The sequence below is a fragment of the Phocoena sinus genome, chromosome 2 (genome assembly GCF_008692025.1).
Source record: "Phocoena sinus isolate mPhoSin1 chromosome 2, mPhoSin1.pri, whole genome shotgun sequence".
NCBI classification, from domain to species: domain Eukaryota; kingdom Metazoa; phylum Chordata; class Mammalia; order Artiodactyla; family Phocoenidae; genus Phocoena; species Phocoena sinus.
This window is the reverse complement of record NC_045764.1, coordinates 75,933,558-75,959,535: the sequence shown is the minus strand read 5'-3', so window position 1 is coordinate 75,959,535 and position 25,978 is coordinate 75,933,558. Positions and strand designations below refer to the sequence as shown.

General features: G+C 36.5%; 1 protein-coding gene across 11 annotated transcripts in view; it reads right to left on the bottom strand.

Annotated features, from left to right (window-relative positions):
- Positions 1 to 3,755: 3,755 nt before the first annotated feature.
- SLTM (SAFB like transcription modulator) overlaps positions 3,756 to 25,978 on the bottom strand; it is a 44,406-nt gene continuing 22,183 nt past the window's right edge. For 5 of the 11 annotated variants that reach the window (XM_032624016.1, XM_032624015.1, XM_032624020.1 and 2 more), the window contains 16 exons: positions 24,602 to 24,629; positions 22,788 to 23,256; positions 22,118 to 22,167; positions 19,854 to 19,972; positions 17,512 to 17,661; positions 17,194 to 17,297; positions 16,929 to 17,095; positions 16,365 to 16,450; positions 15,990 to 16,153; positions 13,407 to 13,587; positions 12,545 to 12,669; positions 11,535 to 11,705; positions 10,568 to 10,882; positions 10,310 to 10,454; positions 6,691 to 6,851; positions 3,756 to 4,819 (listed from right to left, as the gene is read on the bottom strand). In XM_032624016.1, the coding sequence (XP_032479907.1) occupies positions 4,711 to 4,819; positions 6,691 to 6,851; positions 10,310 to 10,454; positions 10,568 to 10,882; positions 11,535 to 11,705; positions 12,545 to 12,669; positions 13,407 to 13,587; positions 15,990 to 16,153; positions 16,365 to 16,450; positions 16,929 to 17,095; positions 17,194 to 17,297; positions 17,512 to 17,661; positions 19,854 to 19,972; positions 22,118 to 22,167; positions 22,788 to 23,256; positions 24,602 to 24,629 (2,544 nt within the window). In that variant the 3' untranslated portion in view covers positions 3,756 to 4,710. The remainder of the gene's footprint in view (positions 4,820 to 6,690; positions 6,852 to 10,309; positions 10,455 to 10,567; positions 10,883 to 11,534; positions 11,706 to 12,544; positions 12,670 to 13,406; positions 13,588 to 15,989; positions 16,154 to 16,364; positions 16,451 to 16,928; positions 17,096 to 17,193; positions 17,298 to 17,511; positions 17,662 to 19,853; positions 19,973 to 22,117; positions 22,168 to 22,787; positions 23,257 to 24,601; positions 24,630 to 25,978) is intronic. The other 6 variants (XM_032624018.1, XM_032624017.1, XM_032624025.1 and 3 more) reach the window with 3 other exon arrangements.

Below are 25,978 nucleotides of genomic sequence, written 5' to 3'. Positions count from 1 at the left end.
TTAGATTATATGCTCCAGTTAGTAGGATCAGAACCAGTCTCCAAGACTTCTAACTCTGGATCTAGTCTCTTAATCTTGGTATCTATCTATAATCCTTTTTAAAGGCAACTCTCCAGTTAACAGAATAAAAACAAAGTACTTCTTATCTAAATAATACATAATATTAATATTTCAGAGCTCAACCAAGACAGTTCTAAAAGCCCTGGACACAAGTTCCTTAAGATGATGCCGAAGTTCCCCTTCTCCTACCCCAAGTGATTCAACTATATGAAGTTATTAATCATCAGTTAACTAGAAAATTACATTAATCAGAGCATCTCATCCCACTGGCAAAAGACGGCGTTTCTGAAACTAAGATGACGTGTTGGAGCAGTGATGAAGAAAACTCTACTACTCATAAAATTGTCAGCTGCTCTTCAAAGAGTGTTTGGTCCTTCTTACTCTGAGCTATATCTCCCTAGTGATTCTCAACCTCAGTTGTTCCTTATCTTACAGAATATTTTAGAATTTTTAGTCTTATTATCCTATACTTAAGGAATGCATCACGAGACTGATCTGTCTGCGCTCCACTCCATCTCCCAGATGCCTGGCAGCGTATGATGAGTAAGTTAATGAATTCATATATGTTGATGGATGTCATTAGAAATTTTAGAGAAGGAAAACTGTCTTTATCCAAATGACTGCTTATTGCTTGAGCTTTTGATGTACTTAGGCAGTCTCTACTAAACCGATAAAAATTTAACTACTGTGCAGATTTCATATTCTTGCTTCCTAACCCCACTGGCAAATCCAAGTGGGAAGCAAATATATGATTTGGTGAGCCTGGAGCTGGAGCAAAGATGATCTAATGGCTAATATTCATGCCTAAGGCAGGCATCTCCTCTGTGGCTTACATCTGATGGTCTGGGCAGCCTGTCTCTAAATGGTCCCATTTCTTACTGGTGGCTTCTCCGAAGGGTAGCTTGGAAAGGCTTTTGGCCGTCCTCAAGCCCTTACCTCAATTTTCACCAGATGCTCTCAAGGTTTCTTAGAAAAGTGTGTTGGTTACACCAATGTAATTTCAAGATAAATCCCAGACCCCCCCACCCCAACCCCCATTCCTACCAGACTGCAGCCCCTAAGCCCCTTCTATACAAATTCTGAATTCTCCATATATTTATTCGACAATTATATTGAGTAGCTACCAAGTGCCAGGTGCTCACGATATGGCAGTGAAAACAAAACAAAAAGCCAACAAAAATTGCTGCCCTCCTGGAGCTTACATCCCAGTTGGAAGAAACAAATGATAAATGTCAGATGGGAAGGGGGAGGGAGAATACTGAGGGTGGGCTAAGAGTGTGGCAGTATTAATGAGTTTTAATATAACACCAGGGAAGGCATCACTGAGAACATGATATTTTCATGAAGACTTGAAGTGAGATATGTGGATATGTGGGGGAAGTGCATTCCAGATCAAGGAATCAATGCAAAAGGCCAGAGACGGGATGCTGTATTCAAGAAACAAGAAGAGGCCAATGTGATGGAAACAAAGTGAGCAAGGAGAGTAGCAGGAAATGAGGTGAGAGAAGTAGTGCAACTCCAAAGACTTTAGATTTATTCCAAGGGAGATGAGGTGATAATTTGAAGGTTTAAAACAGAAGAGAAAAATACATGCCATTTGGTGGTGTGGACATAAGACAAAGGCAATTAGCACAGAATACATAGGTGAAAATTAATTGTTTGGAACCTAACCGTTAAGCCTGGTCAGAAGGGCTATGTATAACAGAGAAAGGAAAGATAGCTTATTTTGCAGGAAGCACTTAAGGATTTCAGAAAACAATTCGTTGCAGGTAAAAATAGGCAGTATTTGTTGACTGATGCAGTTTAAGTGATGTAGGAAAGAGAATTTTATGTATGGCAGCCTTACGGACTTTGAAGATAGTGACTAAATGTTTGTGAGGATTAGCTAGTTTGTGTGTGTGGGGGGGAAGTGAACATGTTAGATCAGAGGCACTGAGGGGAAAGCTAATTAAGCACTGGAGGTACTGGAAAAGATTCATCTTTAGGTAAAGAGCTGGATTAGACGAAGTTGGAAAAAATGCAAAAGTAATTTGACATTTTTACAGTTAAGGATTCAGTAAATGTTTAACTGTTGGAACAGGCTGAAGTATGGAGGAACTGGGTTAAGTGACAGTCTAGCAAGGGATACAAAGATAGGCAGAAGGGTTTCTAAATTTTTCTATGCAACTCTGAAGATTTTTTTTTTCTTTTACAATTATTTTGGGCATGTGTAGTTTCTGACTTCAGTGTCCTGCCCAAGCTTGCTAAGATGGGCTTTTTCTTGAACCACTGTAAGCTGTTACTCCTAAATCACTGAAACCTTCTATATTATTGGATTGCTGAAACATTTTTGGATTGCTCAACAAGTATATGCAGAGTAACAAAATTTTCTCCTTTTCCTTGGTTTTGAGGAACCCATCTTCCTTTATAAAATCTCTAAAATTGGTTTTCACTAGTGATCCTTAGCCAACCAGATCTCTAACAGGTGCCCCTGAACCCTAAGGGCTACTCCCAAACTCAATGCCAAAATTTCAGAAGGTGGTTTTGTTGGTTTTTTTCAACTTAAAAATGCTATACTATGGCAAACTGAGGAAAAAATAACTACCTACCAGTCTGTAGACTGTTGTACCATTCGGAGTAGGTGTAGACGAGATTATAACAAATCAGAGATCTACTACTTTAAGAGATTACTTCTCAGATCCCCATCTGAAAACTGGGTAGGACAGTAATTGTTACTTACGGTCAGTAGGATTCTTTTGAGTATGCAAGCAACGCGCCTAAGATGCTCAGTACACTGCCCAGCACGTAAAGTGCTTACGAATGTTAGCAACTGTGTAATCCCTGGTGGTGAGCACAGCGCCACTCTACAAATGAGGAAAAAAGATCAGAAGTGACACAGAGACCCAAAGTCACAAAGAGGCAGAGCAGAAGTTAGTTCACTCCAATACATACTGAGGCTTCCACTGTGCTGTTGTACAAAGCGCAGAGGGGATCAGGAAATGAAGAAGTAGACCCCTAGACAGACAGACAGACAGACACACACACACACACACACACACACACACACACACACAATCACCTGCTCCCACAACTGTAGAGTCAGGAAGGGAAGAAAAGGATATGAAATCCAGAACAATACAAAAAGTGCCAGTTCCCCCAGAGTCAAAGACAAGGGTACCCTGGCTGCCCACAGCACTCAGAAGTCTGAGCCACCTCATGGGCACAGCCATAACCACTCAGGGACACTTACAAGAACTTCTATAAAGACTCCTTCTCAAATCAAAAGGTGGCCTCAGAGCAATCCCTTGGCACCCATCTTTTACTCTGTACGAGCATACAGACTGCTGAGTTTTCCAAGAATCTAGACCATCTGAATTACTCATCACTGATTTATATGAAGGAATATGCGAGGCTTTAAGAGGCGCTCTTCTGAATTTACCTTGAAGGACTTTCCTGGAAAAGATGCCTTAAAGAAAAAAACCAGTAAGGTTAGTGCTTAAGGTTCCAACACTTCAACAAAGTGTGCTGCCCAGCTACTGAGATGAAGAGTCAAAGTTAGACTTATTTCCTAGGAACAAAAACCAAAAGTCAAAAAAAAAAAAAAACAAAAAAACCAAAAGTCTGTCGTTAAAGCTCTAAACCTAGTCAATTACTTGGAGTAAGGAAAAGGGCTGGAGGACTAACACCTAAAAAGCTGGAAACAAAGACACATACACTTCCAGGTGTGGATTTTTATTTTCACAAAGAGACAACAATGCCTTCCCACATACAAGTATTTACAAAACCCAACTGATTCACCAATCTAGAACCTGGGTTTTTTTTTTTCCACTTCTCAACATAGTTGGGAATATGGAAACATTAATACCCACACAATTCCCAGAGATGGAATTTATCCATCAAACAGTGCAGATTACCTAAAAGTGCACTTACCTGCACAACTCAGTCTAAGAACCTCAGTGATACAAACCTCATGGCCAAGGTTTCAGTAATCTATTTGGTTTCATACCATGCAAACCTGAACAAGTGTGCTGCTACACTAAACTGAAAATCGGTTCTCATTTTACAATTAAAAAGGTTCTCAACGCTTTAGCAACTATACAGAATATGAAGGTTTATTTCAAAAAAGAGTACATTTTTTAAAACCAGGATACACAGATGCACTTAATGTAACAGTACCTTCTGCAAAAATAGGTTACATAATACTCAGAAATGCAAGGAACAATCTTATTCTCTAAAAATTAAACAGGAGACTTTTTAAGCTTAAACAGCCTTCAAAATGGAGGCTGAAAATGCTTGGTGACAAGAAGTAACTCTAGAGTCTGACACCACAGAGCTAATGCCGGAAATTAAACTACGACCACACACCTGCAAACTACGCTTTATATTCACACAGCATTAAAATGGTTTTGATTCCTATCTTTTCAAATGTGTCTTGGTGCTGCAAGAAAAAAAGTTGAATGATACACAAAACTATTAAAAGTTACAACAGAACTATTTAAACATCTTCTCCAAAACTGAGAAAAGCAATCATGTTAAATTTTAAAAAAAGAGAAAAAAGAAAAAGTCTGACAGAAATCTCAAGCAAGTCAGAGGTCCTCTTCATAAGTAGTCAAGTAAAGTTTACAGGAGATTTCAATAAATTATCTTGAAACCGTGGCAGAGAGCTAATTTTCAGAATCGTCGTGGAGGTCCACCCTTAAATGGCTTAAATCCAGAGCCACTTCCTCTTGGCATGGAATTGCCACTGATTTGTACAATTCTATTAATTGGGGATGCATTACTGAAAAAGGTTTAAAAGAAAAAAATGTCAGAGAACAAAAGAACAAATAATTACAGCTAATACCTAAAAAGTGATTATCACTTAACAGACACTGTTCTTTGTACTTTACACATATTAAATAATTTACTCTTTTTAACAGTCCTGTGAGGTATGTACCATTACTAACCCCACTTTCCTGATGAAGAAAGACAGATCTAGAAGCTAAGTAACTTGCCCAGGATCACAATGGTGATCTATCTGATAATAAATGGTGGTGTAAGGATTTCAACTCAGGAAACCTCACGTCAAAGCCTCTGCCTCTTAGTAAGCCATTTAATGGTCTGTGAATGAATGGACTGGAGCAGTGTTTCTCAAAGTGTGGCCCCCAGATCTGCAGCATCAACTAGGAACTTGAACCTCTGAACTACAGGACATCATTCAAGAAATATTTTTGGAATTTCTTTTCTATGTATAATGCAACACAGTAGGTACGAACGGATAATACAGGAATAAAGACCCACCCCAAAATCCTACAACCAATTTGGGAGGGAAAAACCCATGGTGAAATGGTTTAAGTAGGATAAAACCAAATTACAGAAAGGTTTGGATGCCAGGCTGAGGAATCTGGATTAGATCCTGTAACCTAAAGAAGCTGTTTGTAGTTTTGGAGCAAGTAAACAGTGTAAGAAAACAGTCCCAACGGTTAAATTTAGAAATAACGTGAAAAATGGAGGAGAGAAAACACTCATTTGGGAAGATCTGACAGGAGCTGAAATGAGCAAGAAGACAAAGCTACCACAAATATATTTTTTTAACTGAACCATACTTAGAAATTTATGCTAGGAGTGGAGAAAGATAAAGATGAGGCCCAGTCTGGCAATGGCAAATCAAAAGAAGCTGGAGACAACAACTGAAACATAAAGGTTTTAAACAGCAGAGGAATGAGTTTGCTTGTGACCCTGAATTTCTGGAGACCTCCAAGCATTTACATGGAGATCATGATATAAAGCTAAAAATAAAAAACAGTATCTAAAATCCAACCGTGTGAAGGAGCCAATAAGTAAATTAAAAAGGTAGAAAAGAAAATTATGGTACATTAGAAAACAGAGGAATGTTTTGAAAAAGGAAAAGCAACAATGCTTAACCACCAAGGAGCCCAAGAACTAAGAAAATAAAGGAATCTATATTTGTCAAGAAAAAAGGTATTGGTGACCTTTAATAACCAAGGGCAGAATGAGTGAAAAGGCTGTGCAGGGCACAAGTATAGTAAACAGTCACTTAAGTTTGAGGCTAGAAGCAACCAATAGAAGAGGAGTAACTTGGATCACTGAGCCAAGCCACTGTTCTCTTCTAAGACAGATGAATGGGAAAGAAAAAAGGGCATGGGAGAGAGAGGCCAAACACTTGCCAGCTGAAGGGCCACAATGGATGTTGGTATGAAGAGAAAAGAAAGCTCGTCTCCTAGCATTTGAACAGGCTTTGGGATAAATGTCCAAAAATTTTGCTAGACCTATTTGAAAAAGGAGGAAGCAGAACATACTTTCAGTTTCTTCTTCCTTTCTAGGAATTTTCAGAATGATAGTGAACAAGAAGATGGTTCCAACATGAAATTAAAAAGCTTCATTATCTACTGGATTCTGACATAAATACCTACCTGTATCGAGACTGATATGCCAGAATGTCAATCAATTAACTTACAATGAGGAATGTTAACTCACAAATTAACATCAGCTGCCCTGGAGATTTTGGGTTAATATGAGGAAATATCTGGGCAGACCTAGGGTTGTTACTAGTTACAATTCAATCTCTCAGAAACTATAATGACCTTTAAGGAAAAGGAAGAAGGTTTGGTTGCATGCTGGCAGAAAAGTCTTAACTGATTAACTACTTACCTTGTATGCTGCGTTATCATGCCTGCTCCTGTCCGGCCATCACCCATTCGCCTTGCATCATGATAGCTAGGCCCTTGAGAAGGTGGACCATGCCATTCTTTCCTTGGTCCACTTGTGTCCCGTCCATGGCGGTCAACCACATGTCGTTCTTCAGGATAGTGCTAAAGAATAACATATTAAGAGAAAAATCAGGACAGACTCCGCCTCAGGCCAATTTACTTACGGTGTACTTTTTTTTTTTGATAAATTTATTTTATTTTTATTTATTTTTGGCTGTGTTGGGTCTTTGCTGCTGCATGCAGGCTTTCTCTAGTTGCGGCAAGCGGGGCTACTCTTCATTGCGGTGCGTGGGCTTCTCATTGCAGTGGCTTCTCTTGTTGCGGAGCACAGGCTCTAGAGTGCAGGCTCAGTAGTTGTGGCCCACGGGCTTAGCTGTTCTGCTGCATGTGGGATCTTCCCGGACCAGGGCTCAAACCCATGTCCCCTGCGTTGGCAGGTGGATTCTTAACCACTGTGCCACCAGGGAAGCCCCTTATGGTATACTTTTAATGTCAGAAGGAAATTAGTAAGATGTGTGAGAAGATGAAAGAATGAATAATATGAAAAAAGGTTTCTATCTACTTTGAACTAAGAAGCTTCTCAGGCTTCAGGGTAGAAAAGGTAGGACAGAATATGATTCAGCACTGTTATTTCTATACCTTCTAGCACCCATGTACTTTTTGACCCTTGAGTATTTCTGGGTCTACATGTAATGCCTGGATCTTCTATACATATGTAAGAAGGCATACTAAGAGGTCAAAACCTTAAGACAAATCAAGGTGGGGTATATGATCAACATGAAAATACCACATAGAAACAGGAGCTGTCATCTTACTGTACACAGTACTAGTTAGTGCTATGGCTCTTACAAGGTCTTACATCCATGACTATGAAGAAAAAAGAATAGTGAACATAAAGAAACAAAAGCAGAGAACTAAGGATCTGCAGGAAAAAAAGAGTCAAAAGTTATGATAGTTAGCCTACAGAAATCTGAAGGTGCCCTACAGAGATATGTTGGGTTGGCCAAAAGGTTCGTTCGGTTTTCCCGTAGGATGGCTCTAGTGGCGCTTAGTTGTCTTTAACTTCATTCAAAACAATTTTGTTAGACTGTATTGTGACAGCTGTCATATCAGCGTGCATTTAAAAAAAACCCAAAATTGGTGAATTTTTGTGTAGCCATTTTAATACTGAAGATGGAAGAAAAAAAGCCACATTTTTGGCATATTATGCTTTATTATTTCAAGAAAGGTAAAAACGCAATTGAAACACAAAAAACGATTTGCGCGGTGTATGGAGAAGATGCTGTGACTGACCAAACGTGTCAAAGGTTGGTTTGGGAAGTACTGTGCTGAAGATTTCTCGCTGGATGATGTTCCACGGTTGGGTAGACCAGCTGAAGTTGATAGCAATCAAATCGAGACATTGAGAATAATCAACATTATACCACGTGGGAGATAGCCGACATACTCAAAATATCCAAATCAAGTGCTGAAAATCATTTGCACCAGCTTGGTTATGTGAATCGCTTTGACGTTTGGGTTCCACGTAAGTTAAGTGAAAAAAACCCTTCTTGACCGTATTTCCACATGCATTTCTCTACTGAAACGTAACGAAAATGTTCCATTTTTAAAACAAATTGTGACGGGCGATGAAAAGTGGATACCATACTACAATGTGGAACGGAAGAGACTGTAGGGCAAGCAAAATGAACCACCACCAACCATGCCAAAGGTCGTTCTTCATCCAAAGAAGGTGATGCGTATATAGTGGGATTAGAAGGGAGTCCTTCCAGAAAACCAAACAATTAACTCCGACAAGTACTGCTCCCAATTAGACCAACTGAAAGTGGCACTCGACGAAAAGCGTCCAGATTAGTCAATAGAAAACACAGAATCTTCCATCAGGATAATGCAAGACTGCATGTTTCTTTGATGACCAGGCAAAAACTGTTACAGCTTGGCTGGGAAGTTCTGATTCTTCCGCCATATTCACCAGACATTGCACATTTGGCTTTCCACTTATTTTGGTCTTTACAAAATTCTCTTAATGGGAAAAATTTCAAGTCCCTGGAAGACTGTAAAAGGCACATGGAACAGTTCTTTGCTCAAAAAGATTAAAAGTTTTGGGAAGACGGAATTATGAAGTTGCCTGAAAAATGGCAGAAGGTAGTGGAACAAAACGGTGAATACGTTGTTCAATAAAGTTCTTGGTGAAAATGAAAAATGTGTCTTTTATTTGTACTTAAAAACCGAAGGAACTTTTTTGCCAACCCAATACTACAGTCAGAACAGCTTATAGACCAACATCATGAAAACCAAATTTCCAAGGGAGGAACAGTATCTCTTCCCTCAGGATACCTTTTGCAAAAAGGGTATGTGAATGCAAGGGCACTAGTCTACGAGACTTAAATTTTACTCTAACTAAGGCAGAATATCTGGATTATGTAACAAATCTTAAATGTTCTATTCAGGATAAATAGCTCAATGAATTCATCTATTGAACATTTCTACTTACTAGAAACATTAAAACTTAATAAATCCCAGCAGGCCCAAATCCATTTCAAAAATGCTTTGTATGAAATGCAAAGTGCATAGTTGTATAGAATGCCAAGAGATTAAAAAGTTTTCTGGTAAAAAATGTTGCTACAAAACCTAGTATGTATTCAAATACAAAACAGAGCACCAGAGTATACTACAGGCTGAAGGATGGAGACACACATGCACATACACACACACTTCAGAATTCTTTTCTGTATGTAATTTAAGAGAATATTCTATCTCTGCTACCGTCAACCCATATTATGCCAGTATTTCATTGACAGAATGCTTTCAAATCAGGTAAAAGGTTTTTGCTCATTTGAATTGCTAAGATATGTCCTCTGTCGAGATTCATTAACTTCTTAATAGAAAATATTCAAGTCAATAAAGTGTCACAAGAGTCAAAAAGGCAAATACAAAATATTCCACTTACCTACCTTTAAAAATAAAAGAGCAAAAAAGAGACAACTGTTTTATTTCAGTTCTATACTTTAAGCTACTTAATAAAGTGGGAGAAAAGAGAGAGTATTATAAACCAAAAAAACAATAAAAAAAAGGAAAAGGTGAAAGAGAAACACAAGTAGGGGCCCAAGATTTCCCATCCAGTTTGAAAGCCTCAATTTCTTAAAAAAGAAATAAAGCCAGTCATCATTAGGAAGGCTCATCTACCAAATATAACAATTCTCAAATTTTCGCAGGAAGTTTAACAAAAATTTCAGGGCTACATTCATTTCATCATGTATGTAAGTCAAATCATTACACTGTACACCTTAAACTTACACAATTCTTTCTGTATGTCAATTATATCTCAATAAAACTGGAAGGAAAAAAAAATTTCAGGGCTAGTATCCTGCTTCTCTGGACTATGTTCAACTACTGACTTGAAAATACAAGAGGCATTAAGATCTTTCACAAGAAACTCTCAATCATTCTAATCTAACTAGTCTAGTCCACACTCAAATGATACTGTAGATACAATGTGTCTCATAAGTCCTTTAAATTTATTTCTGGAGAGTTGACAATAAACCTGCATAAGCATTTACCTGTGCTCCACTTCCTCGGTCTGTGATTACTCCTCTGTCTCCCTCTCTGTTTCCATAGCCTGAAGCATTACTGCGATTCCCAGGGGGAGCCCCTCTCACACTGTGCCCTGATACTTCTCTCCCAGATCTTTCTGGCCTTTCAACTCTGTTAAACAAAATCCAAAAACATACACAATCAAACTCTATTATACCTTTTTTTGAAAAACCCAAATGCATTATAAACCACCACTAGCTAGTCATTAGAAACTACACAAATACCTTGCTTCTCGTTTGTCGGTGGACATGCCTCCTTCACTCTTCCAGGAGGTTGGTCTAGATGGATTGGGCCCTCCTTCTCGAGGATGTCTAGGGTGAGTGATATCAGGCCTGTCATGAATGATCACTGTCCTCCTCTCATCTCGTTCCCCTCGTACTTCTCGCCTGTCTGTTTCTCTAAGTTCGTTTCTTGGTGGTAGAGGCTCATTTCTTCTGGAATCACTGAAATTTTTGGGATACCTTTCAAAACCTGGATCTTCTCTTCGTGCAGAAGGACGTGTTTTTTTCCCTTCACTGTGACCAACAAAACGTTCTCGCCTGTTATCCAAAACAAAGAACACAGGTCCTGAGAAGTACTTACTTGGCCTTATTCTTCTTAACTTTATTTGCATAACCTACAGTAGTAACACCTTCTTTAAAAATTAACTTAAGATGGAAGAGATATGGGAACATATGTATATGTATAACTGATTCACTTTGTTTTAAAGCAGAAACCAACACACCACTGTAAAGCAATTATCCTCCAATAAAGATGTAAAAATACTAAATAAATAAGAATTAACTTAAGGTAAGGCGACCAAAAATAGCCACAATTATTGATAATAACCTATATTCTTTTAAATTGAGCTAAATGTCTGGCATGAAGGTTGGTTTGTTGCCATCCAAGGGAAATTACATCAAGTCACTACCAACCTGAGGGATATTTTACTGTTCTTCACAGTTGAGGCCCATCCAAAGTTAACAGTACTCCCACTTAGATAAAACCAACCTACTTAACTGTGTTATATGGTGGCCTATAAAACTAATGTTGAATACTGAATCACAGTCTCATTAACAAATACAAAAACCAAACATATGATTTGTTCTGACACTCAGGTATGACCTGTACTTAAGATTTTAACTGAGAACCAAACTATCACTAACAAGGCTCATATACCAAATACAGCATTTTTCAACATAATCTGTTTACCTTTCAAAAGATGAAGACTGTATTGAGGAACTCTCAGGAAACCTGCCCCTCTCTCGGTGATCAAAGTCATTAAATCTATTCTGTTGTCGAGAGTAGTCAGATCCGTGGCCGAATCGTGCATCTGTATCTAGAGACAACTTTTTATTCTCGCTCCAGTAAGGATCATCTCGCCTTGAAGAAAAATATTTGCTTGTTTATATAAATTAGTTTTACAACAATCAAATAACACTTACTTGGAGTCATACATACCACATGCTAGGAACTGTGGATACAGAGGGCTAATAAACTCAAGACAAAACACTGTTACAAGAACAAGCTAGCAAAAAATTGTTGTTATACAAAGCCATATAGTTATTAGAGGAATTTCACAGGAAAGAAAATAGTTGAAAAATTGTTTGTTTTCAAATTACTAAATGGAAAAGACAAATAAGATAAACACTTGATACCATTTTATGATAAAATTCTAACTAGGTGTATACAACCTTTTTGGTTATACTTAACTTTGGAAAGGTTAGAGGGGTCAGTCCCAAGCACAATTCATTCACTCCACTTATTTCTCAACACTATCAACTAAATCTCACAGAATGTATAATGAGAAAATTAAATGACTATATTGTATTTTGAAATCTATTAAGAACCATGAATGCAAGCACATACAGAATCTATATTTTAGTCTTCCTAAATTTATGACTTTGATTTCTGTACCATCTGCACTACCCCGTAAGAATTTTCAAAATGGGTCTGAGTTTGAGAGCCATTGCTGAAGTCTACCATGTATTTCCAGTCATAGTGGAAAAACATTTGCATTAGGAAGGGAAACAGAAAGAAGAGCAGACTCTTCTACTTGACAATGCACTGGGTCCAGTTCAATACTGCAATCATTCCCATCCCTGTTGATCATGACCCTTTACTCCAGTGACGGGTGCCTGTACTCTCCAATTCTAGAGTTAGTCTTAGCTTGGACTAAGGAATAAGATAGTAAGCTACTGTTGAAGAAAGTAAGCAACTACCTATGATCTACATCACGTGGGCGTTTCAAAGAATTCCTTTTTTCTTGTTCATAACGAAGCTGCTGCTGTTGCCTTCTCAGTTCCTCTCGTTCTCGAGCAATACGTTCAGCTTCCTTACGTCGTTCCTTCAGACAACATAGAAGGAAGAACCAACCAATGCAAAATGAAAACATAAGGTAAGTATATATGCAACTTTGTTTTAATCCTGTCATTAAGAAACCATCATAGGCAAGCACCAGGCAAAACACATACCTGGGACAAATAAAAAATTCTGACTTCAGTAATTAGCAATCTAAGCTATGACTATTGTTCTGCAACATTAAAATTGACAGAGACTGGGTGTTAAAAGCTGGCAATTTTTTTAATTTGGAAGGTCAAATTTAGTTTAATAATTTTAAACAAAAGCACCTAAAGGGAATTAGAAATAGAGTTCTTAATACGCATGAAGATTAAGTGCCTTAAAACCTTGGATACAATTCTGCAAAGAGAGGCGTTATTTCCTTCCAGCCTTGGGAAATCACTCCCACTATAATATGTAAGGAAATAGTTATTTTCTAAGAATGGGATAGTGACAGAGCCTGGATTACAACTACTCTGGACTCATAGTCCTATGCTCAGACTATTAGGCTGCCATGATATTGCAGAGCTCGAGGTATTACCAATTGGCTAGAACAAAGTCATGACTAAATGTATTTTTAACTAGCACCTAATTCACTGTTACCTTTCAGGGACACTTAATAAATGCTCATTAGCTAAACTTATTCTATAGAAGCTTTACAACATGTAAAGCAAATTTTAGGGCAAAAATCACAGGGTTTGAAAAAGGTCAGTTATTTAAGATGAAAAGATTTTCTGACTGCACCTGTTCAATACGAATGCGTTCCCTTTCCAAGCGTTCGCGTTCCATTCTCTCTCTCTCTAGTTTTTGCCTTTCAATTTCTAGGCGCTCTCTCTCTCTCTGTAAGCGTTCCCGTTCTTCCCGTTCACGAATTATTCTAATGCGTTCTCGCTCTCGACGCTCTCTTTCTGCAATCTCTCTTCGTCTAACAAAAATCAGTATTTAGAAATACTTAAATTATGCTAGCACTGTGTGAAAGAGAATAGCTTTTGAATTTGTATTTTTCCTTGAGGTTGGCAATTTTAAACTTCAACTCATTCTAAGTAGTTTTAATGTAATTGGAAAGAGAACTCAAAATAAAACTTTAAACAGATTTCAATACTGTCACTTATTTATTAAGACTGTCAACTGAACAGCTGAATTTTATAGAGTAGTTGCCTCTTACATGATTCCTGTTTAAATAAAAATCCCACTATAACAGCCCATTAATTAATCAACATTTTTAAAAGGAGATATTCTACATACATGAGTTTGCAAAACTACAACTTCTACTGTTTTTGATAGAAAAATAGGACATAGTCTATCTCCTTAAAATCAGGTAGGCCTTATTTTTGATAACTTGGGATCATAACCACCAGCATGAATTACAGCAAATGCTGTATATAATAAACGGTTGCCTCAAAGCCTCTTTTGGAGTGTTCACAGCCCATAATAGATGGCTCCAGGTAACATGCTTCTTTGATTCAGGAGGTAGTTCAAATGTTTGCTCAACTAAATTAAGTTATTATATTAAGACTTTTAACAGCTTTTGGTTTTTTTAAAAAATCATTTCCTTACTTTAAGGGACCCAGTGTATTTTGTCTATCACCATGTCTTCCCCTAGTAACCCAGTGGTTCTCAACGGTTCAGTACTGCCCCCATGGAAATCTGAGGAGCATTTTTAATTATCACAATGACCATGGGGCGGTTACCAGCAATTAGTGAAGGGGACCAAGGATTCTAAATATCTTCCGATGTGTGGAATAGTCAAGATAGTTCTGCATAACAAAAAACTGTCCAACACTCCTAATATACCTTTCAAATACCATAATGGACATTCATGTCATCAAAACAAAATCACCTCTAGAGAAAAAAATCTAGCTCTAGAACCTAATTTTTAATAAATGCTAAGTTCATTTGCTTTGGCGTGGCTTTATGTACACTAAAGTTTCCAGGAATGCAACTCCATATAAGTAAGAGGGAAAATTATACTTTCTTGAGAACTTCACCAAGAGTTGTTCACCATTTCAGATATCATGTCATAACGTCAACAACACTCCTGGTATTTGACTCACCAATATGACAAACCGGTATCAATCTGTGTTTGTAGCTGTCACATTCTCACTGAGTCTTAAGAAGGGTGCAAACATCTGACTACTTCATTAGATCTTCTAGAGAGTCATGCCTAAACATTCATATCTGGAATATATGCTTCATTATAAATTACTTTCATTTTTCCTTCGTATCACAGTTAAGGCTTTATATTGATATTTTTCATGTATTTGTATAGGTAGGTATATTATATACCAATTTCGTTTCAGATTAGTAAAGAAGGTGCTGCAACTCTTGTTTACTATGAAAGGGGTGCTGGTCTAATGGGTTTGAGGAGTGCTGCCTAATAACTCCCACTGCCACCCTCCTCTCAACTTGTGGTCCTCTAAACAGGAGGCTAAGCGTGCTGAGACCTCTTCCAACAAAGGTTCTGAGTAATGCAAGGGTTATTTCCTTTAGGTAAACTGTGTGGCAATCACAGTATTATTTAAGTTGCTAAAAGTATCTCTGGTAGTTCCGAGCACTCTTGTGAATGAATAGATGAAATTTCATGGTAAGTGACCATTTGACAGTATAGGTTAATATTTGGAAATTTATATTATGAAACACTTTCACAAGAATATTTTAAGTGGCATCCAAAAATTGATATATGAAAGCAAACTGGCACTCATGATGAACTGTTGAGATATTGCCATTAAAAATAGAAATGTTTTGTTCTCATTTTGTTTTAAAAAGAATGCCTGCTTTGGGACAGAGCTTGAACACAATAAGGTTCACAGGGTTAAATCTGCCTTCACTTGGTCTCTAATTCAAAGTACAGTAAGTTTTCCCTAAAATGTTAACATATTATTTGACCACTATAGCTTACATTGAGACTATCCTATCTCAAAAATCAATTTTTCCTTTAAAGTCATGTTTTTTATGGCGGCAGCTTTGGAGTAGAGGAAAGAGCATTGGACTTGGAGTCAGAAGACTTGGGTCTGAGTCCCGACTCTGCCACTCATTAGCCATGTGGCATTGGAAGAGTCATTTAGCCTCTCTGGGCCTCCATTTTTTTTACTTATATAATGGACATAACTAATCTTACAGAACTGTCAAGACAGAGATAATAGATGGAAAAGTATTTTGTAAATCGTAAAATACTATGCAAACTTAAGAAATCAGTAGGTTTTACTGCACTTCTTAAAAGTGACAAATATCTTTCTGTAGGAATACCATTTCCAGAAATCTGGTTTATAACTAGTGTTAAAGATGTACCTATAGTTAAAGACAGGTATAAACAGACTCTTTTCCTACCTTCGAAGTTCCATTGCTCGTCGCAATCTTTCAAAACGAACTAAATGTTCTCTCAATCTTTGTTCCTTCATCTTTTCAAAAGGCAAGATGTCTTTCCTCCTGTAGTCTTTGTCCCTTTTTTTATCTAAGCTAGCTCTCTCCTTTTCCTTGCTTCTTCCATGAATCTGTAGAAAAAAAAAATTATAACAGGACTACAAGTTAAAATAATTTTGTTTTTTCAAGTTGAGCTGGTCATTTAAAAAGCCTAAATGAGTAATGACATTCCCCTTTTCTTAGGTTTTCTGGCATGGAAGTATGCAAAATGGTTAGAGATACTGACTTAGCTTCTTTTGGGAACAGGTGGAATAGTATACAACATCCATCTCAGAGACTTACTTTCTCATATCTTCCCCTTCTTGATGGCCTACAATGATCTCCTTTAGTTTGGTCTAGTATTACCATATGTCCTGGACTCTTTGAACCTAAGAGGAAAAAGAAAAAAAATTAGATAAGCAAATGTCTAAAAATATTTCAGTAAAAAAGAAAATATAATGTAAAAATGCTGAATTCTTAGACAACCAAATATTCATAAACGAATACATGAAATAAAAAACGTATTCTATGAGAACTTAAAGGTAAAGAGCTTTTAAAGCTTGATCCGCTAACATAAATACTTTCAGAGATACCAAAAGATCAATTACATAGCTATTACTCATTGACCGTTTTCAGCCAGCCCAGATTTAACAGTAAATGGGCTTAGGTGGAAGAAGACATCTGTTTCCTAAGAGTGGAAAAGGAGAAGACAATCAGTCTATTAGACCTCCTTTTCTACCATAGTGACATCTAATAACAAAGTTTAAGTATTTATCTGGATTGTAATCTCAAGTTTCCCCTTCCACTGTAAAAATTAAATTGTAGGATGCATTAGAAAGGGATTGAGAAGAAAGATGCATAGCATACTTATTCGTTTCTTTTCTTCACTTTTTTTAATCGATTCTGAAGTTTGGCCACTTGATCCATTATCACTCTTCTCATCTTTACCTTCTATTTTCTTAGTATCCTTGCTTTCTTTTTTTTCAGGTTTCTCAGATGACCTCTTCTCTTCTTTTCTGACTGAGGCTTGTGTCCTGACCATACCACAACACGCAAGAAAACAACAAAATGAGGACTACTTCATCAGTGTACCAAGAAAGTCTATATGCTTATCAACAAAGTAAATCCTTACTTGCTACTTCTATCACTCATATTTTTTTTGTCTCCAGAACTTCTTGAACTACTCTTTTCATCATTTTCTTTCTTCAATTCTTTCTTAGAAGGATCACCTTTAACCTGAAAGGTTTAAACAGAAAAAAATATGTGTTTTAACGTTACACTTTTATGTTTATAAAAAGTATGTTGATGGTAGAAAATTTGGAAAACAGAAATGAATATATAAAATTAAAAATCATTCCTATTTCTACTCCCTACCAGTGTAACATCTTTAAATTGAAAATTACTAGCCCTCAAAGTAACCTCCCTTTTATAAACACTTAAGCAAGCTTACTTTTTCAACAGAAATTAGCTGTCCATGCAGCTCAGTGCGATGAAGATGTGCAATACATCTGGACACCTCTGTGCTTGAAGACATAGTTACAATGCCATAGCACTTGGCCCCAGGACTTCGAGCATTTGTGACTACCTTTGCACTCAGAACCTGTAAAATGAGATTATACTTTAGAAAGTTTCACAACTTTATAACCACATACATTTCTAAATAGATTAAACTTCAGAATGAAGACTATTCAAATTAAAGGATATGTTCAGGATGTATAAATTCAGGATAAAGGATAAATTTAGGACATATATTATTCTATGATCACCATCTACCTTGCCTGTAAGTACTCAGTAAATGTTCAGGGGAACAATTTAAAATGTCAAAAAGCAATTTAACCTGCTTTTAGTTATTTCCTTTTTTTTCCTTTCAAATACATTGCCAAAACACAGTCACATCAATGAAGTAATGGCACAATTAACAAAAGCAAAGAAATAATATTTTCAATTAGATTTGGGTCAAAAATTCCCTATCAAAGGCTCACCCTGAATCTCTTAAAGATATTAAAACAAAAAGGGTTAAGTTCCTAGAAAGTGTCTAGATAAGTGTTAACACTTTTCTATAATGGGTCTTTCAAAAATAAAGAATCTGCCACATGTAAAAAAGCAACCTTAAAAATACACCCTAGGGCTTCCCTGGTGGTGCAGTGGTTAAGAATCTGCCTGCCAATGCAGGGGACATGGGTTCGAGCCCTGGTCTGGGAAGATCCCACATGCCGTGGAGCAACTAAGCCCGTGCGCCACAACTACTGAGCCCGCGCACCTAGAGCCCATGCTCCACAACAAGAGAAGCCATGACAACAAGAAGCCCGTGCACTGCAACAAAGAGTAGCCCCCGCTCGCCGCAACTAGAGAAAGCCCGCGCACAGCAACGAAGACCCCAATACAGCCAAAAATAAAAACAAATAAATTAATTTTTTTAAAAAAACACCCTAAAAAGACACACTTCCCATCTATGTACTTTTAAAATGTATACCAATATAAAAGTGACAAATAATTTCAATTCTATAAAATGAATAAGAGAGACAAGGCAGGGGTGGATGAGTGAGAAGAAAAGCGAGAGAGAACAATGCAGTGCTGAATAAATAGGAACAGGGACGCAGTGTCAGGAAGAGGAACGTAAGGAATTTAGGAGGCTGTATGGTGTAGGTAGCTGGTAGCAATCAGCTTTTATCTCAACTCTGGGAAACACTGACTTGCCCCAACAACAGCTTAATTCTTAAGCCCGAGGTCCTTGTTATAAGTACATGGTTTCCTAATATAGTTTTAATCCTAACAAATGCCAACATCAAAATACCGTTTTTACAGCTCTAACAATAAATTGTTGAAAATAGAACCAAAACTACACCACAGCTGATCATGGGACCACAATTCTCAGTGTTCTGTATCTGACATCTACAAGAACCTCCTTAATGTGCAGGTAACTGTCTAATTAGAAGAAGAAAAAAAAACTCCTAAAATCAATAAGATAGATTTTTGTAACACTCATTAATGGCTATTTACTGTTAATGGTCATTAATTTAATAAATATTTGAAAGCCTACCATGTGCACACATAGTATAGTAGATAAAGATCCCTGCTATCAAAGAGTTTACAGCAGAGTAGGTTATATACGATGTATCAATATATTGTACACTAAAATGTAAAGTAGAAAATAGTGAGTGCCCTAAGGGATGCAGATCAACTGCAACTTAATTCAACAGACATTATTTAAATATTCAATTCATTTAATCATTGACTATTTTTCTCTTCTGTTAGGGCTCCCCTCATATGCCAGAAAAAGTTCTCCTGATGAACCAACCACAGTAAAGCCTCCCTTTGCTAACACCCTGCACTCTTCCTTCACAGCACATATCAAAACTTCTGATTAAGTTTCACCAGTTTTACATTTTTCACCACCACTGTACTGGAATTTGTATAATGAGAAGGACCACATCAGTTTTGGGGTTTTTTCCCTCATATTCTATATCCCATTGCCTAATATTAATCTACCTATATTTTCCAGATGACCAGATCAGCCTCAGCAATTCTAGGTCCAAGAAATATCATGATGAATGTGATGAATCAAAATCCTTGGCTTAAATGGGCTCAAAATATGAGCTCTTAATAGAAGATTCCCAGGGCTCAGAGTGAGATTATATGATGAAACTCACCATTACTACAGAACTCAATAATTATGCCTGTAACAGTCCTAAGAGAGACAAGAAACTAGATTTTATATATACTGTTTTGAATATAACCTCTATTTAAAATGGAGATACCAGAAAGATGGATAAAAAGGTAAAAAGAATGTACCTTTCCATATTTGCCAAAGAGGTTCTTCAAATCAGCAGCTTTGGTATTAGAAGAAAGTCCACTAACCCAGATATTTTTAGTTGAGCTTCCACTGCTACCACTAGTACTACTTGTACTTCCTAGAATAGATTTAATATCAGAAGTTTAAGTATCTCAATTGGAATTTTTTAACACAATTATTAGGGCCATATTCTTCCAAAATTATAATACCCTCTAATGTTGATAATACAACTTTACTACATCAAAATCCTACACATCTATTATTAAAATCAAACACAATAAGAGATAATACAAACATGTCTGAACATTTGTACATTTCCTACTGCACGAATTTTAAGACAAAGTAGGCAAAAAAAATAAATTACATGTCTTGGACTTCTGCTGTTAAGCTCAATAACTTATACTCAACCACTGCACTGAATACAGGGAACCAGGAAGTAGTTATCTAGGAATGTACAGACTGCTTAATTACCTACATCTGTGGTGGGCTTTAGCTCCTGAGAAACTTGGGAGCGCAAAGGGAAAAGTCAAACAAAGGGATAAACTGTTTTCAAGAATCTGAATGTTTAATAACAAAGACTAGCCAACCACAGTTCACCTTCATTCTCTATCAGAGAAAGGGTAAGAGAAAGTGGGAATTACATGCAGCTGGATAACTCTGTATTTAAAAAAAAAAAAAATCTTCTAAAATCACTTACAAAAATAAGATCAGAGACCTCAAAATCCTTTAGAATAGGTAAATGGTTACATGTATTATTTCTGCACTATTTCCATACACAAATTATGGTTTCATACAGATAAATGCCATTTCTTAAAATACAGGCCTGGTCAGTCATCCTTCAGTGCTTTACTTCAAATGTGCTATTATAAAAAAGGAATTTTCATTCATTTGACTTTACTTGGAAAACAACTCTTACCCACTCTAAGGGAAACAGTATCTAGGCAAACAAAAGTAACAATTTTTATAACTTTGCATTATTGGAGTAAAATGTTTAATGCTTTAAAAATTACAAGCCACAAGTTTTAGTTGAAGAACTATTGTCAGCATACTTATGAGACAACACATGCCTGACTCAAATATTTTAAATATTAATGGTTGCTGCATCCGTGTTCTTAAGAAATGTAGTTATCAAGCGATCTGCTATGAAATGTTAACTGGAAGTTTATGTATCTTTTTTATTTTACCAGTAACATTTGGGCCCACGTACTTCTCTAACTACAGAGAGATGACAGGAAAAAGTTAACATTTAATTAAGACTACACTAGTCTTCTAAATTTAAAGGATAACATTTAATACATTTATTATATCTTATCCATTAACCAAACTGTAAGGAATGTGGGTAATGCAATTAATTAATTGTCAATTACTAAACCTATCACTAAAATTTCTAATTATTAAAATATACCAACAAAATATACTAAAAAAAAGTATAAGGAACACATTACTTTTTCAGGCACTCGAGGCATTTTCAGAATCTGTAGTACCTAAATGGTGTTATTTTCCCTTAAAATGCTTTTTTAGAACACAAGAAATATTTTTCAAGTATACAGCATATACAAGATGACACTAAAGCACATGACCAGGAGACAAACTGAGACTGAGACTTCCCAGTAACAAAAAGTAATCAAATAATGCACCTTTAAGCTCACAAAAATTAAAATAAAACTACTTTTCTACATAAAACTCTCATCAATGCAAAATAAGTCAAATAGGAAGTAAATTCCGAAGAATTAAAATACTGTATAACTGGCTATTAACAGAAGTGTGCCCTGATTTAAAGAATCAAGAAAGTAAAACCAAACGTTAGGAGACTGACTTTCTTTCAGCTCCACAAATATACACAAATACTGTTTATACCATATTTCCTACTAGACAGAAAGGGAAAAGACTGTGGTGGTGTACAGGGGTTAAAAGTGACTGCAATCAAAGATAAAATACTTGAAATTATAAGAAAACAAAATATCTGTTATATGAATATTCCATACAGATGCTTAGAACACAACGTAAAAAACACAGACCAAATATATTTTAAGCAAATTCATACCAGTTTACAAATTAAGTAATTAAGAAAGTAATGCTTTAATCACACCGAGAATTTGCTGTAATCTAACTCCATTGTTTACATAAAGGCCATCGAAAAATTTTAGTATGTCAATTTTTGAGGACTAAATAATGTCAAAGGAAACAAACCCCAGGCAATTATTACTTTTTAATGAAAATATGCAATTTACCACTGAAATAAACAGGGAAAGAAATCCATTACCTTTGTCATCTTTGGATGATGTCTTGCTGTCTTTAGATTCCTTTGAAGAGCTAAAGAAGCAAATCACCAGAAGAAAATTGAAAAAAAAAAAAAACACAACAGAAAAAAACAAAAGAACAAAAATCGAACAGCTTGACATTGACTATATTTCAAATAGTGCTATTCATACAAATTAATAATTCCAAAGGCCTAGATTAGGTTATTTGATCAAATGATTCCCTTAGGATTCTTGGACTGATTTTCCCCAAGATGCCTGAAGATCTAGATTTTCTGACAATTCTATTCAGTGGATATATGGCCATCTTCTCCAGATTTCAGGACTGGGACTTGACTTCATTTTGTGTTCTTAGGACTGATAGTTGTTCATTAACCATCATCACAAGGATTTTTAAAAATAAAACACAAAAAAATTGTCAATTTGAAAAAAAAAACAACAACAAAAAAACCAAATATATGCTGACAATTCGACAATGCAATCAGTAGGACACACTGCATATTACGAAGATCTTGAATTTTTTTTTAAAAGTAACTTATGACGATCAAAAATATTATAGGCAGGATCATAAGTACTAATTACTGTACATGGTCTTGAAGCCACCCCCTTAATGTAGAGTGATCTTATTGAATGCTGGAATTCAGTATCGTAAAGAACTGACATAGAAAAACAAACCTCTTTGCTTGACCAGAGGCCCCAGTAGACGAGGGCCCTTTCTTCAAAGTATCCTTTTCTTTGTCTCCAGATTCTGCTTTCTTAGAACTTTCTCTGGCTTCCTTCTCGACAGGATCACCCTTCACGCAGTCTTCCTTCTTACCATCTTTATGGTTCGCATTCATCTCATAATCCTTGCTTTCCTTCTCCGGGCTCTGTGCAATGACGTCCTGCCCATCTTTTGGCTTACTTGCTTCAGAATCTGTAATTTTCACATTTTTACCTGTTTCTAGGAGGTCATCACCATCAAAATCCAGAGTGATGGCATCTTCAGCCTGGATTGTGACCGAGATGTTGTCATCCTCAGCTTCTTTCACAGTCGTATTAGCTTCCATCTCTTCATGAGCTGTGTGATCAGCCTCAGCTAGGTTCCCTTCTGAAGGAAGAGGTTTAGATACTTCTTGTGTACCATCACCAGAACCTGCTATATCTAAGAGGATTTAACAGGAATAAATACGGCAAAACAAGAAGTTTAAACAATTTCATATTCATAAGCTAGAATAGGACCTAGAAAATATAAAGCCAGTTATTAGCACTGATGGAAGGTTAGGAAGAAAAACACAAGGGTATTAACTAACATAAACAATCCTTTACCCAGGATCACTTATTCTTCATGGAAAAAAATGATCTCTAAATACAAATACCAAATAACAAAAGTGAAGAAGTGGTTCCATCCTGAGGATACCAGCTCTTCATTTCTGGTTATAAGTTAATGGCATATGGAAGATTTTTTTCCTCCATGAGAGAGTGACAAATGTGCAGATTTGGTATTCAATGTTCAAATTATCTTGGGATTTAACTCTTGTGACCTTCGTAACTCCAATGGTGACGTCTTGAAAGGTCACAGTCTGAGGATACCAATCGGTCTTCAAAGTATTCAGGGCCTCATCTTTTTCGCTCTTCTTATTCAGTTCTTGTGTAGTCCAGAATCACATGGAAAACTGCTACAGGAGGCTCCAAAGATGGCCTGCTCCATTAACATTTAGGAAAGTGGTTATTTCCAGGCTTCATCCTGTCCAGTCAGTCCTGCAATTACCATCTTCAAAGATGTCTTGCATTCCCCCAAAATAGAAAGGCTTCGGGCATCTGAGATTTTCAGCTGGTAGCTTTACTTCATCATTTCTTCTAGGTTTTTTATTCTTTCTTGCTTAGAACCCTGTTCCATGTCCTTTCTAGTCCAAAGTAGGAGGATCCTTTGACGTCTTTCCAAGAACTCTTCCATAAACCTCATACTGACCACGTATTTTGCTACTGGTGTCCCTGCAATGGTATTGGATGAGATAGCTCTCCTAAACTACTGAAACTGTCAGAAGACTGTATGAAATTTCTCTAAGCAGCAAACAAAAAGTCAGTCTCCTGGTCACCCAACATTTTTAGGGCTAATTGTAAAATTAATTATCCATTACATACCAGGACTCCCAATAAGCACGTATGAGTTACTGCAGTGCCAGTCTTAAGAATGTAATCAACTTACCGTATGCTAGGAGTTATTTTTTAAAATAAATTTTAAATTGGGTTAAGTAAGAAATGGCATTGTCCACTACAGTAACTGATATGTACCATTAAGTTAGAACATATCTTTAAAGTGTTAAAAAAAAAATTAAAACCAATTGAAAAATAAAATCAAGGTGATACCTTAATTCACTAAGTTGATAAATTTGAAAATAAACTCATTTCAAAAATAAGATTTCAAATAAGGAATGTTTTCTTTTCACATAATTTACTGTTTTTCTAAATGTCACCAATTTTTAAACTCTACTTAGCATCAAACATACCTTTCTCATTTTCTTCTTCCTCACCATCCTGAAATTCAAAGAATAATCAAATGTAAAATGAATTCATTTAAAACTGGATTTCAGTAATAGTACAAGATCTATCAAGTTTGATTGCTGAATGATTTAATAATATTAGAGACGCCTATCACTAACAAATACAGGATATTCCAATCGGAACTGAACCAAAACACATTTACAGAAATGTAGCATATGTCTGGTATACATGATTTTACACAAGGAAACAGGCAAATCTGTCAATGATTATATCAACAATGAACTGGATTACTTAGTTTCACTACTCAAAACTAGTTTAAATAACCAGACTCTTACTCATATCAAAAAGCCACTAGGAATTCCCTGGCGGTCTAGTGGTTAGGACTCGGCGCTTTCACTGCTGGGCCTCGGGTCCGACCCTCGGTCTAGGAACTAAGATCCCGCAAGCCGTGAGGCGCGGGCCCCCCACCGCCCCAAAAAAAGAGGATGCAAAAAGATGCCAATAAAAAGCCTGCCCTGATTATTTTACATGACTCGGCTCAAAGGCACTCTTAGGGCATACTATTCAAAATGTACCAGAAAATCTAACATGAAAACATATACTTTTCAAGGGATGGAATGCATATTAATAAACAAAATAAATAAACAAAAAACACTCCCTTCTTAGGCATCTCAGAAGTAAGAATGACTACAAGAGTAGTTTCAAGTTCTTCATTCCTTTTTAATCTGTTAAAATGAATTCATAAGCTGTCTCATATACAATGGTGGTCAGCCACTTTAAAAATGGTATTTGTGCTAAGGTAATCAAAACAAGTAACACAATTTTTTAAATGATTGGCTTTAATTTTAAAATATGTGATATTTCAATTTTAAAATTTGTGACATCACGTAATCTAAAATTAAGCATGTGCTGGCTTGAAAACAAGAATAGCACAGAGGGGAAAATCTTTATTTACTCTACACCAAGCTAATACTACAAAAATAACTGAATTATAGCAAAATAGAAACAACATTTCCCAAAATTAAAGATCATAACAAATAAGCTAGTAATATGCATTATAATCTCAGTAATGGAAAAAAATTAAGGAATGTTTTAACTTATAACTTTTAAAATAAAAGCTGAGTAGAAGTAGATTGTTTTTAGTCAAGGTGGTGTGAAGCTACCGTACACGAAGCCTTAGAGTAGTGGTTCTCAAACTCTGAGTCTGTATCAGAATCCCCTGAGGACTTGGGATTGAGATTGAGATTGCTGAGCACCAACCCTAGAGTTTCTGATTCAAGTCTGGAGTAGGGCCTGGGAATCTGCATCTCTAACAAGTTTCAGTGACGCTGATGCTGGTCCAGGGACTACACTTTAAGAACAGTGCCTTAGAGCGACAGCCT